Source organism: Apodemus sylvaticus, chromosome 8 (assembly GCF_947179515.1).
Source record: "Apodemus sylvaticus chromosome 8, mApoSyl1.1, whole genome shotgun sequence".
NCBI lineage: Eukaryota > Metazoa > Chordata > Mammalia > Rodentia > Muridae > Apodemus > Apodemus sylvaticus.
This window is the reverse complement of record NC_067479.1, coordinates 48,719,714-48,732,688: the sequence shown is the minus strand read 5'-3', so window position 1 is coordinate 48,732,688 and position 12,975 is coordinate 48,719,714. Positions and strand designations below refer to the sequence as shown.

General features: G+C 42.4%; 1 protein-coding gene across 8 annotated transcripts in view; it reads right to left on the bottom strand.

The window, feature by feature from the left end:
* Dgkh (diacylglycerol kinase eta) overlaps positions 1-12,975 on the bottom strand; it is a 208,161-nt gene that overhangs the window by 23,475 nt on the left and 171,711 nt on the right. For all 8 annotated transcript variants that reach the window (XM_052190878.1, XM_052190884.1, XM_052190882.1 and 5 more), the window contains 7 exons: positions 12,436-12,553; positions 10,841-10,951; positions 10,615-10,711; positions 4,599-4,706; positions 2,898-3,011; positions 2,556-2,690; positions 868-1,031 (listed from right to left, as the gene is read on the bottom strand). In XM_052190878.1, the coding sequence (XP_052046838.1) occupies positions 868-1,031; positions 2,556-2,690; positions 2,898-3,011; positions 4,599-4,706; positions 10,615-10,711; positions 10,841-10,951; positions 12,436-12,553 (847 nt within the window). The remainder of the gene's footprint in view (positions 1-867; positions 1,032-2,555; positions 2,691-2,897; positions 3,012-4,598; positions 4,707-10,614; positions 10,712-10,840; positions 10,952-12,435; positions 12,554-12,975) is intronic.

Here is a 12,975-nt window from a genome sequence, read left to right as displayed (position 1 = left end):
GGACAACTCATTATATTCATCACCAACATGCTACTGTTTTATTATACATATTAGAACATTTAATGTTCACAGCCTATGATGAGACATCTTCTCAAGTCCTCAGTGAAAACATGGAGGCTCTCGGATACTGAATCTATGTGCTGAGTGACAGGCTGAGAATCAATTTCCGCTTGGTAGCTAACAGTTGTGGAGGAGCCAAAGATCTTGTCACAGCCTCTCTTACATTCTCAAATTTAGTTCTGTCATAGTAATTCTTAGAGCTTGCTTGTTTTCTGAGGCAGGGCTTCTCTGCGTAACCCTGGCTGTCCTAGAACTCAATCTGTAGGCCAGGTTGGCTCTGCCTCCCAAGTACTGAGATAAAGGCATGTGCTACCACTACCTGGCCTGCTTTTATATCTTTTACATCCGTCAAGCTCAAATTTCAAAGATCTCTCCCCTTTCTCTCTAGAAGGATAAATATGTGTGCTTTCTAAATCTTTGGAATACATTGCCAGAAACTACTCTACAGCTGTTTGTTCTGTCTCATGACGTGTGGGAACCTGGTTCATGTTCAGACTTCTTCCAACATCTCACACACGGTGAGTATTCCAGGGCAGCGAGTGGGTGGTGCAGAGAAACTAATGAGAGTGTGTGTCAGGACATTCATCATTGTTTTCCAAGCTGCGTAAGATGCAGACTACAGACAGCATGTGTGGAAGATCCGATAAAGGCGGCAAGATCTAGCCTAGGCCCGCAGGAGCCAGCTAACAAAAGAAACTAACACATCCCTTGTTATTACCCTAGGCATCAAAACAGCTTTGAAGAGGACAACACAACCGGACAAGCCCAGCGTTCTCCCAGCCAAATTCTCCAGCAGAAGCCTTTTACCTGGTGATGAGTTCCTCCGCAGCCTGGGAGCAGAGCCGCATCTGTGATACTTCCTCTGTTGCCAGGTCAGGGGCAGGATGGATGTACAAATTGGTTCGAAGAACTGGCTTCCCAGAGTCACACTTCTGCTTGTCTTCCCAAGACTTCAGGGTGCTTTCAAAGGCCTATTTAAAACCAAGATGGTAAGGAACAGTCACGTTAGACCTCAGAGACATAACAAAACACACACACACACACACACACACACACAAGCATGTGTGCACACAGAAATATAGAGATATATGGTAACTAGGCACTGCATGAGAGTCTGCACTCGGTTGCTTTGCTCTACTCTAAGAACTCACTAAATTGGTGAAAGGGATTTTTCAAGTCTTCCACTGCATGACGTCAGAGAACGAAAAGTGACCGATAAAGATGATTACACCACTGATGTTCATAAATAGTGCTTATATTTCAGTCTTTATTTATCCATTGAGTGATCAATCCTGATTTTATTTCACTTCACTCTTTTACTAGATGGTGTGAATACTGTCAGCCTTATTAGTTACAGGCTAACTTTAACTAGGAATACTTATTTTGGGGAAGACCAAACTATGGAAGTGGTTGGAAAGCTCAGTGGCTGCCAGGCATAAGGTGAGAAAGGAAGAGAGAAGAAAGAACGCAGGTCAACAACAGGGAAGGCAAGGCCATCTAGGAGTGGGAATCTTGAGTGTGTGTTAGGGGAGGGGACGGGGGGATAGGAGCGCGCGCGTGAGAATATGTGAGTGCACGTAAAAATGCATGTGTGAGTGTGTGTGCATGTGAGTGTGCATGTGTGAGTGCAAGTACCCATGTGTTTTTTCTGTATGTATATATGTAGGTATGTATGTTTGTATGTATGTATGTATGTATGTATGTATGTATGTATGTTTGTTTGTATGTATGTATGTATGTTTGTATGTATGTATGTTTGTATGTATGTATGTATGTGTGTGTGTATGTATGTGTGTGTGTATGTGTAAAAGTGTATGTTTGAGACAGTTTCACTGTATAGTCCTGGCTAGCCTGAAACTCAATCTGTAGACCAGGCTAGCTTGAACTAACAGAGGTTAACCTGTCTCTGCCTTCCAAGTGTTGAAATTAAAGGTGGGTGCCATCAGGCCTGGCAGTTAACAATATATTAATAGATTATCAGTTGTAAAAACTGTGCTATACTACATGCATAACTGTGCTGGGGGATGGTAGAAGGAAAGAAACATACAGGAACAGAAGCTCTATGTACAGAAGCTGCTCAATTGCTCAGTAAACCTAAAAGTTGTAAAAATACAAAGTACTCAACTTAAAATAAAACTGAATAACTGTTCAAACTTAAAACTCCAGTGGGCTATATTCTTCAAACATGATACACAGTGCATTTAAGAGATAATTTAAATTGCTTTCAATATTTTCTATTTTTCATAATTTCCAACTTTTGAAAAGATTTGGTAAAATTCTAGGAGACTCTCTGGAGGACAGAGAGATGGTTCAAGAGTTAAGAACACATAATACTGTTCCAGAGAACCAAGCGCCCACTTCAGGTGACTCACCATTTGTACCTGGAGCTCCCGGTGATCTGATGGCGTCTTCTGGCTTGTGTAGACACCACACTTACATGTTCTACACCTCCTCCAACACACACACAGTCAAAACTTAAAATTAAAGTTACGTACTCTGTCTCTGGTTAGCATCTGAGCTCTGTTTTTGTGCACAATTTTGATGATCCCTGGAGGCTGGACCCACGCTTCGCCGTCCACCTGCACTGGGACTCCCTCGTCACCAAAGATAGTGATTTTTACCGTACGGCACTGAAATGAAGCCAACACATTATTTGAGACCACAGAGCCACCTGAGAATTGACGCAGGCTGCATTCTCTTGGTTTCTGTTGACTCCACTCTGTGGAACAGAACGCCATGCACCCATAAAAGAGGCCGATCAGTGTAGGCCATCTGGAATAGCTTCTTCTATGGTCCTTACCCAGGAAATAAGGTGAGCTTTGACCTGAGAAACCAACCTGTGCTATCCGGTGATGCTGCAGCTTGATGACCCTTGATACCGCCATCTGCACACTGTCAAATACTGCGACAACTTCCAGGATCTTGTCATCAAAGGATGGCGCAGCAAATATCTACGAGGGAAAACTGTATTACACACATTTCCGCCAACGGTTTAGGTAGAATGGAATACCAGGTCCCCAAAATCTGCCATACAGATATACCAAACACATAAAAAGCAGAAATGGAAAACATCAGTAAGTAATAATAGCCTAAGGAAATATTCAAGGACAACTCAAAATAAACAATTTCAAAACAGGTTTCAACATCCACATGAATATGATATTCAAACGTCTCATACAGCACTCTGGACCAACATGTTTCTAAATGATTCATCTTGATTTGAATGTTAAATATTCCACATATACTTGGTAGACATCTTGATAAGAAGACATGTTTTCAGAAATCTACAAAGGCACAAAAGTGGGTGCTAAAAAACATGGAAATTGTGAGCCTATGCACTTGGCATGTTTTAAAGACACTCTTTTGACGTATTCAAAGCAACATACATTTGTGCTATTACCTTTTAAAAATGATTTATTTTATTTTAAATTATGCACATATGGGTGTATCTGCATGTAAATACGTGCAGGTGAGGGCAACTGCCTAACGAGACCAAAAGAACGTATCCGTTTCTATCATCTCGACACAGGCTACGGGTCACCCGGGAAGAGGGAGCCCAATCAAAGAATTGTCTCCATCAGACTGGCCTGCAGTCATGACCACCGGCTGATGTGTGAGGGGCTCGCCCACTGTGGCCAGTACCCCTTCCCCCTAAGGAGGAAGTCCTAGACTGTGCAAGAAAGCAGGTTGAGTAAGCCACAGGGAGACAGTCAGTTAGCAGCATGGTCATGTGCTCTCTGCTTCAGTTCCTGCCTTGATTTCCCTCCATGGTCCACTGTGATCAGGACATGAGAGCTGAATATACCCTTTCCTCCCCCTGTGCCTTACATATATCCTAACAACCTTTCAGGGCATTCGTGAGTATGCAAACAGAAACCTTAGTGGACAAAAGGAAGAGACAGAGGAAAAGAATTCACATCACATGGATGTTCAACAATACACATAAAGCCCTTTGAACTGTGAGTGCCTCGGGGATGCCCAGGAATGTCACGTTATCTAACTCTACTGATTTCACAACTTCAGAATATCTGACTGGTGACGTGCTGGCAAGAAGAGTGGGCTCCACTTCAGTGAACCAGGTGTCTATCCACACCAAGAGCACGTGCGATTAAGCCTCAAACTGAAATCAGAGTAAGATTCTTCAGAAGCATGACAATGACATCGCTTGTCACCATACGCCCACCTCAATAATTGTGCATTCCTTTTAGAGCTACGGTAGTGTACCACACAATTGTGACTGTGGCTTGTCTTTCACAATATAGGGAAACATACAAAGAAAACAGAAATAGTCCCAAACGCTGCCAGGGTGGAGGTCCACCCCTTTAATGACAGAACTCTGGGAAACTTAGTGTGTAACCATGAGAGGAAAGGTTGAAATAAGATGTTAGGATTCTACCTCACACCTTCCAAATACTGTAACACATGCATTCTAAATACTGACGTGCAATTAGTATCATGAGGCGCACTTTTAAAGCTAGGCATTCTGGGAATGTAAGTACCACTGTGGACACACGCTCCAACCCCATTATGCTACTTACGTCGTCCTCTTTGGTTCCGCCCCAGAAGTTGGTGCCTCCTGCGTAGCTGGGGATGTTCAGCACCGCTATGCCTTGTAGACTGGGGAGGGGGATATACTGCCCATCACACTGCAAGGCAAAACGCTTGGAGGTTAGAATGCCTATAGTCCCAGCACTCTGAAGTGGATGCAGGAAGAGCAGTGACTCATGAACATCCTCAGCTACATAGTACATTCAAGGGCAGCCTGGCCTACAAGAGACCCTGTTTCAAAAATAAAATGCTTAGAAGTCTAAAGGGGCAACACTGTTACTTCTGAGCTATGTAGACAGGACTGTGTTCACAGTGCTTGCTTTCTGGTAAACACATTGTAAACATATCTTCCACATTAAAAAGGGTGAGATACAGTGTAATCTCTCCGTGGTGCTGGCTCGCTTGTAGATACACTCTTACATATTACAAAGGCCTTCATCTTTTCTCTTACTAGAAAAAAAATTAAAGTATAAATAAAGACATTTTTATAAAAATTCAATTAAAATATACTTTCCTTCATCTTCCCTCTAAGATCATGTAGTACTTATCTTTTTTCCTCTTTTTTTTTAAAATTAGATATATTCTTTATTTACATTTCAAATGATTTCCCCTTTCCTGGTCTACCACCACCCCACCCCCAACCCCGCCGAAAGTCCCATTTTCTTGAATCTTCTTCAGACCCCCTACAAACATCTAGCCCAGTGTTCCTTGGCCTTCCTAAATCTGTGACCATTTAATACAGTTCCTCACATTGTGGTGATGCCCCCATCCATAAATGTATTGCTACTTCATAACTGTGGTTTTGTGACTGTCATAAATAACAATTATCTGTTTTGTCCAGCAGTCTTAGGTGATCCCAGTAAAAAGGTCATTCAATCTCCCACAGGGGTCGAGGCCCACAGGTTGAGAACTCCTGTCCTAGTCTCTGTGCTTGTTTACACATTCTGTCTAAAGCAGGCCCTGCATAGGCACGCTTCGGTCTCATGCGTCTCACTCAGGACTTGCCATAATGGGGTCCTTGCCTGGGTAACTAACCAGCAACCGTCTAGACGAAAGCTGAGGGGCCAGAGAGATGGTTAGGTGGGAAAAGGAGCTTGCCACCAGCCCTGACAACTTGAGTCTAGAATGTAGAACCCATATGTATATGAAAAGAACACAACCCCAGAGCTGTCCTCTGACCTCTGCATGTGCGCCTTGGTACGCTTGCACATATGCAAGTACACACATACACACACCACACATACACACACAGGCACATGCACACACAAACATGCACTCAATCGACATTTTTAATCAAAGCTGTTTTGTTCATGTAGCTAGATACAAAGGCAAGGGAAAACTATTAGATAGCACTGTACTCTCTCACCTTCTAATTCACCTAAATAAAAATTACCACTTAGATGGGAAGGAGGTCTATGGCTGCCACAGTAATCACACATGGCATCAATGAACACAATGCCTAAAGAGGCCAGCAGAGGGCGACGTGTTCCCCGGAACTGGAGGTACAGCTGGTTAGCAGCCCATGCCAGTGCCACAAGTTGAACCTAATTCTCTGAAAGCAGCCAGTGCTCTTAAAGGTTGAACCACCTCTTCAGCCCCTCTATAGATTAATAATAATAATAATAATAATAGCAACAAAGAAAACTTGTATTCAATCCATACTTGTAGGGAGGAAGCAGGAGCATTGCTGTGCGTTCTCGACTAGTCTGGGCTAGAGTGAGACCTGGTCTTAAAAATACAAGGCAGAAATACTTCTTATATATTTTCAAATGAATCAATTTTCTTTCATTATAAGCAAAACTGGCATTTTCATAAATGTCGCTCTTCAGATGTTATTTTAATTTCCTGTTTTCTTTTGTTTTATTCTATTTACTTACTCTTAAATAATACTTAGATACTGAGGTGGGCATAGAAGTTAAAGGGTGGAATGTCATGAGAACTTATATACAAATTAGCATTTTTCCAGTTATTTACTTTTGTTTACATTCGCGCTGTACTTAAAATGCACAAGAGTTATACGATCATTATTATTTCAGTTAGAAAGGAAAACAGTTTGACACATGTGAGTCAGGCTTGTTATAGACAAGTCGCTATTAATTAAAGTATGCCAATTTTAGTGAAACCTCCCATTTATACTACCCAAAGTTTTTCTACTGCAAAGGAGGAGATACGTTGTAATTTACCCTTATGATTTACGTTGTGATTTATGGGATGGGATCATAAACCTTTCCTTGTGCTCTGACAGCTGGGTTATCACATGGCAAACCCAGTGTGTATGGGCCCCACACTTCTCAGTTTGAACTGTGACTTCTATCTTGCTCAGTGAATGTGCATCAAGCACTCTTCCACCACGAGCACACAGAGAAGTCACAGTTTAAGTTTTGGCTGGCACAAATTCAAACTCCACACATGAAATCTGTATCCTTCCATACCAGAGGGGAAACCTTATCTGGTAAAATAGTGACTGAAAGGTGAACCCAAACAGGCCTCGCACATAATGGAGGGAGGGCCTCCTCAGGAGACTCTGTTCCACCTTCATCCCCCTACGACATCACCAAGGAGAAAATCTGTTACCCAGCTCTGCACACTCACTCTTTGAAAGTGGTCTACCTTTCCTTACTAAAAAATGGGAAAGACTCCTGAGACTTTCTATTTCACTTTTTAATATATATTAGCATGTTTTCCTTTATCCCATTTTACTAATTTTAGTTTCTTTTCTATCACATAGCATACACTTTATTTTTAGACAAGGATATATAGCTCAGGCTGACCCAGGTTCATGATCTCCTGTCTCCACATCTCAAGTGTCATGATTACATGTATGAGCGACCAGGCCAGACTCCTCTGGCCTGTTTATACCTGTATATACACGGTCTCATCTTGAGATTTGAAAAATCAGGGGTCAATGGATAAAGTCAAAGAATGGAAACTTGCTGATTAAAAAAAGAAATCTTTTTATATCCGCTAACTAACCTATAGATTTAGCATTACCCTCAGTTACAAGCGTATGCAATGAGGCAGGCATCAGCAGTACGGTGACTGCATGAGCTACAGGCAGGCGGACTATCTCAACGTCTAGATGCTTCAGATACCGTTTCATTTTTATTATCATTTGTCGGCCTGCATTTCTGCTGCACTGCTGGGGTGTCGGAACTGCTGATATACTTCTCAAAGGGAGGCGAGATACAGGGGCATCAGGCTGCATGTCTGCCTTACCAAGTCTGTCCGGGAGCTGATTCTAACACCTAAGGTTCTCAATAAGACTTACCAGGGTTTTTAAATCTGATTTCTCTTACCAGTTCTTCCATCTGGTAACACAGTTCCACTTGCCCCGCAATAATTACTTATTTAAGTGTGCATGAGAGCATGCATGCATGCGTGTAAGCACACGTGTGCTGGCCAGAGGACAACTTGCAGTAGTCATTTCTCCCCTCCTACCATGTGGGCCCCAGGGACTGAAGTCCAGGCATCAGGCTCAGTCACGGGCACCTTCAGCCACGGAGCCACCTCGCAGACCTCTCGTTGGTTTATCCGCATTTGAAACATTGTATTTATTCAATACCCATTCAATTTTTATTGATTGATAATAACGAAATATATTAACCTAACAAAAATACTTAACTGATTTCTCTACCATCCATTATACCTAAATATAGCTTATTTAATGTATTAAAAACTTTATTAAAGTGAGCCACAGTTTCAGCAGACGGTCAAAGGATCCACACCGTCAGGGTCTTTTAAAACAAAGGAAAGAGCTCTAGGTAAGATGACTTCTCTAAAATTTGGATCAGGAATAAAGATGGCGTCTAGTAGCCCAGGCCATCCAGCCACCCAGGCTGCTGAGCAGTCTTTCTGCCTTCACTTTCGTATCCGGTGCTCTATAAACTACATGCGGGAGTCAACACTTCATTATAAAGCAGCCTTCGGTCAGGACGTGGACTATGGGCTAAGAGAGCATTCTGAGCATGCATGAGGTTGGCAAGCCCTTGATAAGCTGTTAGCTTATGCAAGGGTTTGTATAGGCTTGGCCCAGGGAGCAGCACTATTTGGAGGTGTGGTTTTGTTGGAGTAGGTGTGTCACTGTGGACTTAAGACTCTCATCCTAGCTGCCTAGAAGTCAATCTTTCACTAGCAGCCTTCAAATAAAGAGGTAGAACTCTCAGCTCCTCTTGCACCATATCTGCCTGGATGCTGCCATGGTTCTGCCTTGATGACAGTGGACTGAATCTCTGAACCTGTAAGCCAGCCCCAATGAAATGTTGTCCTTTATAAGACTTGCCTTGGTCATGGTGTCTGTTCACATCAGTAGAACCCTAACAAAGACAGGTTAGAAGTATTAAATGGTTTTATAGCTGTTTTGTTTGCTTTATTAAAGAAATGTTCATTCTATACTGCCTTGGCTGGCCTGAAACTCCAAGCCTGAGTGTGGGCAGCTGTCTGTCCTCCTCCTGATCCAGAAGAGCTGGGATTATAAGCATGTGCCACCACATCTGGCTCTAAACATCTTTTGAGTGTGTCCCTGCCAACCTCCCAATTTATGATCAGATTCATCTGTCTGGAACAGAAGAAGCGCTGGTGAGTAAACTCCTGAGTGACTGGTGAATTGAGAGAGGCGAGCGCCTGTAGCCTCAGGGCATAGCCTTCTGCAGGAGACCCAGGGCTAGTGTAGACAGTCTGCGCAGAAAATGTTCACCATTGCTTTCTGCCCCTGGATGTTTACTGCCTGAAGCTGCATCCTTACAGAGACAGCTCCTACCAAGGTTAGCTAACCCCGTCTCCTGATCCAGCTTATATGTCATAAGTCCCACCTCCAGGTTTATCACTATGTAATAATCCCACCTCCCCGTGTAATCCTATATGCTGTTGAGTACCTGGGGTGCTCAGAGCCCAACCCCAGCTTTCTGTCCGTGTATCTGTCTGTCATTTCTTCATTCCCTCATGCCCCAATCAAGTCTGTTCCTGGAGCCATGCTGCAACATGTCAGTCATGGTAATATGAGGGGCATCTTCCTTATCTAATTATCATTTCCCTACCCACCTCTGCCCCAAGACAGTGTAAGCCACTGTGTTACACACTGAAGTTAACAGCAATAATTACAATTAACTGTTCCTATGGACTGTGGCCACCTGGGGCCAATTCATACAAGGGCATCAACATTGCCTTGGGCCGTGGCTGTGGTGGAGTGAACCTTCTGGATTTGTAGCCTTTCATCACATAGTCTGCATTTTAATCTTACAAGTAACCACGACTCAAAGCAGCTGATCACCTAGAGATGTTTCTAGGGTGGCAAGGAGCAATGGGCTTATCTTTATGACATCTAGCTGATAGCCTACAATCCACTGTTAAGATAATGCCAAGACAACAATACTCAGTTTAGTTAGCTTACCAGAGCATTTAAGACTTAAGAGTTATAAATCCCTCTATATTAGTGATATGCTTTAAATAAAAAAAAAATACCTGATCATAAAGGGAAGATAGAAAAGATATGTCCTGGACAAGACATAAAAGAAAATAAATTTATAGTAATTGATAGACTTCAAAGATTCCCAATCATCTTTCTCCTGCTATTGCAAGAGATTAAGTAAATTTTGTTTTCCTAAAGTTTCTAATTAAACTAGAAAAAATTGTCAAAATCTTAATTTTAACTGAGTTATTAGAAATAATTGGATTAAAAAAGAAATATGTATTTAAATTAAAATGTATGAGCTTCAAACACTATTTTCAAAGATGTTGTAAAAACATTGGGCATTGCAGAATTGGAACATCTGAGTGTAAAAATCCATTATTAGAGATATTGCCCCACTAAAGCAGTCGCACGGCTCCCCCTGGTGACCCAGCTTCAGGGACACATGAAAGTGGCCAGGTGATGCCGGTTGCTTCTAGGCAGGGTTGACACTGCCTTTACGATATATTTAATCACTAATTAAAAGGAAATTAGGTCAACTTATCCCCATAAATTATTTACATAGGATAAACTCAGATATCTTTGCTTCAGTATTAACTCACCTCCAGCTGCACCCTTTGTTCCAGATTCTTATATGACCTCTGTAGTAGCTCCCGGGTCCCGAGGACCCCATACCACATCAAGTTTTTAGTTCGGCTTCTGAAAATTAAAAATTGTGAAATCTCAGGAAATGTTGATGTATTTACTCCTTAAATCAAAAGAGGTAATAAATGACATTAAAGTAAGATCGCCTTCACATAACAACAGTACGGGCGTTATTGAAATTACCTGCACTTTTCAGGGTGTTCTTCTCTCTTATTATTAAATTCTAATGAAATTTTTGCATCTAATCCAATCCCAAAGTAGTTGTTCATGACACATTTTTCAGAGTATCCATCTCTATGATAAGGAAAAGCACATAAAGGTCAATGTCAGACTCATTACCGCACAGTTTATTTACACAATCGCACTTACTACCCCTAGGTAGCCATTCCTCAGAGGGGATTGGAAGGCAGAAGCCACACCTACAGACATCCTCTGGGTACAAGTGCAATAATTTTTTGTTTGAGGCAAAAGCAGAGCAAATACAGTCATTGTTTTTTTTTGTTTGTTTGTTTTCTACTAAATTTGGCAGCTTTAAGCCTTCTCTCTTATGCCAGGGTTTGACTACTCGGACAGATGCCAGTATCTATGGGAAGGCTTGCCAATCAGGTGCAATGCCCCTCTCTCTTTCATCAGAGACTCTCTTCCATTTCAACCCTTACAGTGGACACACTGTAAGAAAAGCAACTTCTGAATTCAATGCATTATTATAAATATTGTTCATACTCCTTTTCTTTTTATTTTCACTATTACTTTTTCTGTGGGGTGGATGGGAGTTGCCCAGATGCCATGGCACATGTATGAACATTAGAAGATAATTTTCAAGAGTCAATTCTCTCTTAATACCACAGGTAAAGGTGCATGTCACTTGATGACCAAAGTTCAGTTCCCAGGACACACATGGTTAAGGGAAAGAACTGACTCCTGCAAGTTGTCCTCTTGACCATACCAGATGTGTCATCGTATGTACACACACACACACACACAAATATAAAATAAAAATCCCTAAAATAAAATATAATACTGTCCTTGAGAAATGCCATTATAAAAAAAGATTTTTAAAAAGTTGTTGTTGAGTTAGGGAGATAGCTCAGTGGGTAGAGACAGAGCCAAGAGTAAGCTGCCTGCGTAAGTCTAGACTAGCCAAACTGGGAGGTCAGCTCTAGGTTCCCACGCAAGACCCTGCCTCAGCATAAAATGGGAAATTGGTTATGGAAGACTCCTCACTCTGGTCTCCACCTATGTATGTGCACCCATCCACGTGTGGATGGGGAGACAAGCAGACAGACAGACAGACAGACACACACACACACACACACACACACACACAGCAACACACATTCATAAAGCAAATTTTAAAATGAAAACAAAAGTAAATATACCTCAAGCTTCCAAAAGTGTTTTTTGGGAGTCTAAAAAAGAGATGCAGTCAATGTGGGTTAGAAGCTAGAAATAAGGAAACCGTGCAGCGGGATGTGGAAAGATGGCCGGGTTAGCAGACTGAAGGCATAAAGACAGATAGACAGGTGCACACCAGCGCTAAGGTCACCCCTCGGGGCGAGGCGCAGAGTTCTGCACCAGGACAGAATGTGTCTGCTGAGCAGGTAAGAAAGGGCCCCGCCTCAGGGACAGAGCGAGACCAAAGTCTGAGGACTCTCACTACCCTTTCTGAGGATAGAATCATACACTTTGGGACACATGCAAAAGGTTGGGATTTGAACAAAACAGAAAAGCACAAACAAACAAAACGGAAGCCAGGAAGCTACCAAAGTGTTCCTTACAGCGAATCTAGATCTGGGTCAATAAATGGCGTTGCACCAAAAGGATCGATGTTCGCCAGCAACATTTTGTTGATGATGGAACTCCCAGCGATGGAGGCCGCAAGCCCTGCTCGCAAACCTGCCAGAAACATTAGCATCGCGTGTTAGGAGGAAGCAGAGCCAGACCTGGTCCATTCGACCCGCCCTTCCCCAACGGCTTGCTACCAGCGCCTGGTTCTCAGTACCACTCAGGCAAAGCCCAAGGAACGGCGCTCAGGAACGTGAAGTGTTTTAATATTTCCACATGTCTGCATGTTGTAACAATGAGAAAAACATGAAAAGGAGTACCTGTGATAATTTCTCTTTTACCACTCAGCAGTTCTACAATTTGTACCTTTCAGCATCTCACTTTTGGGGCCAAACTCATTCCTAAGTATTTTGTTATTTTTGATGTGATTTCTAGTGGCATTTTTTTCTTAATCGCAAGGACAGAATGCTCAGTTGTGGTGCATAGAAATGTAATGATGAAGATGTAATTCTACATCCCGATCTTCTACTCTG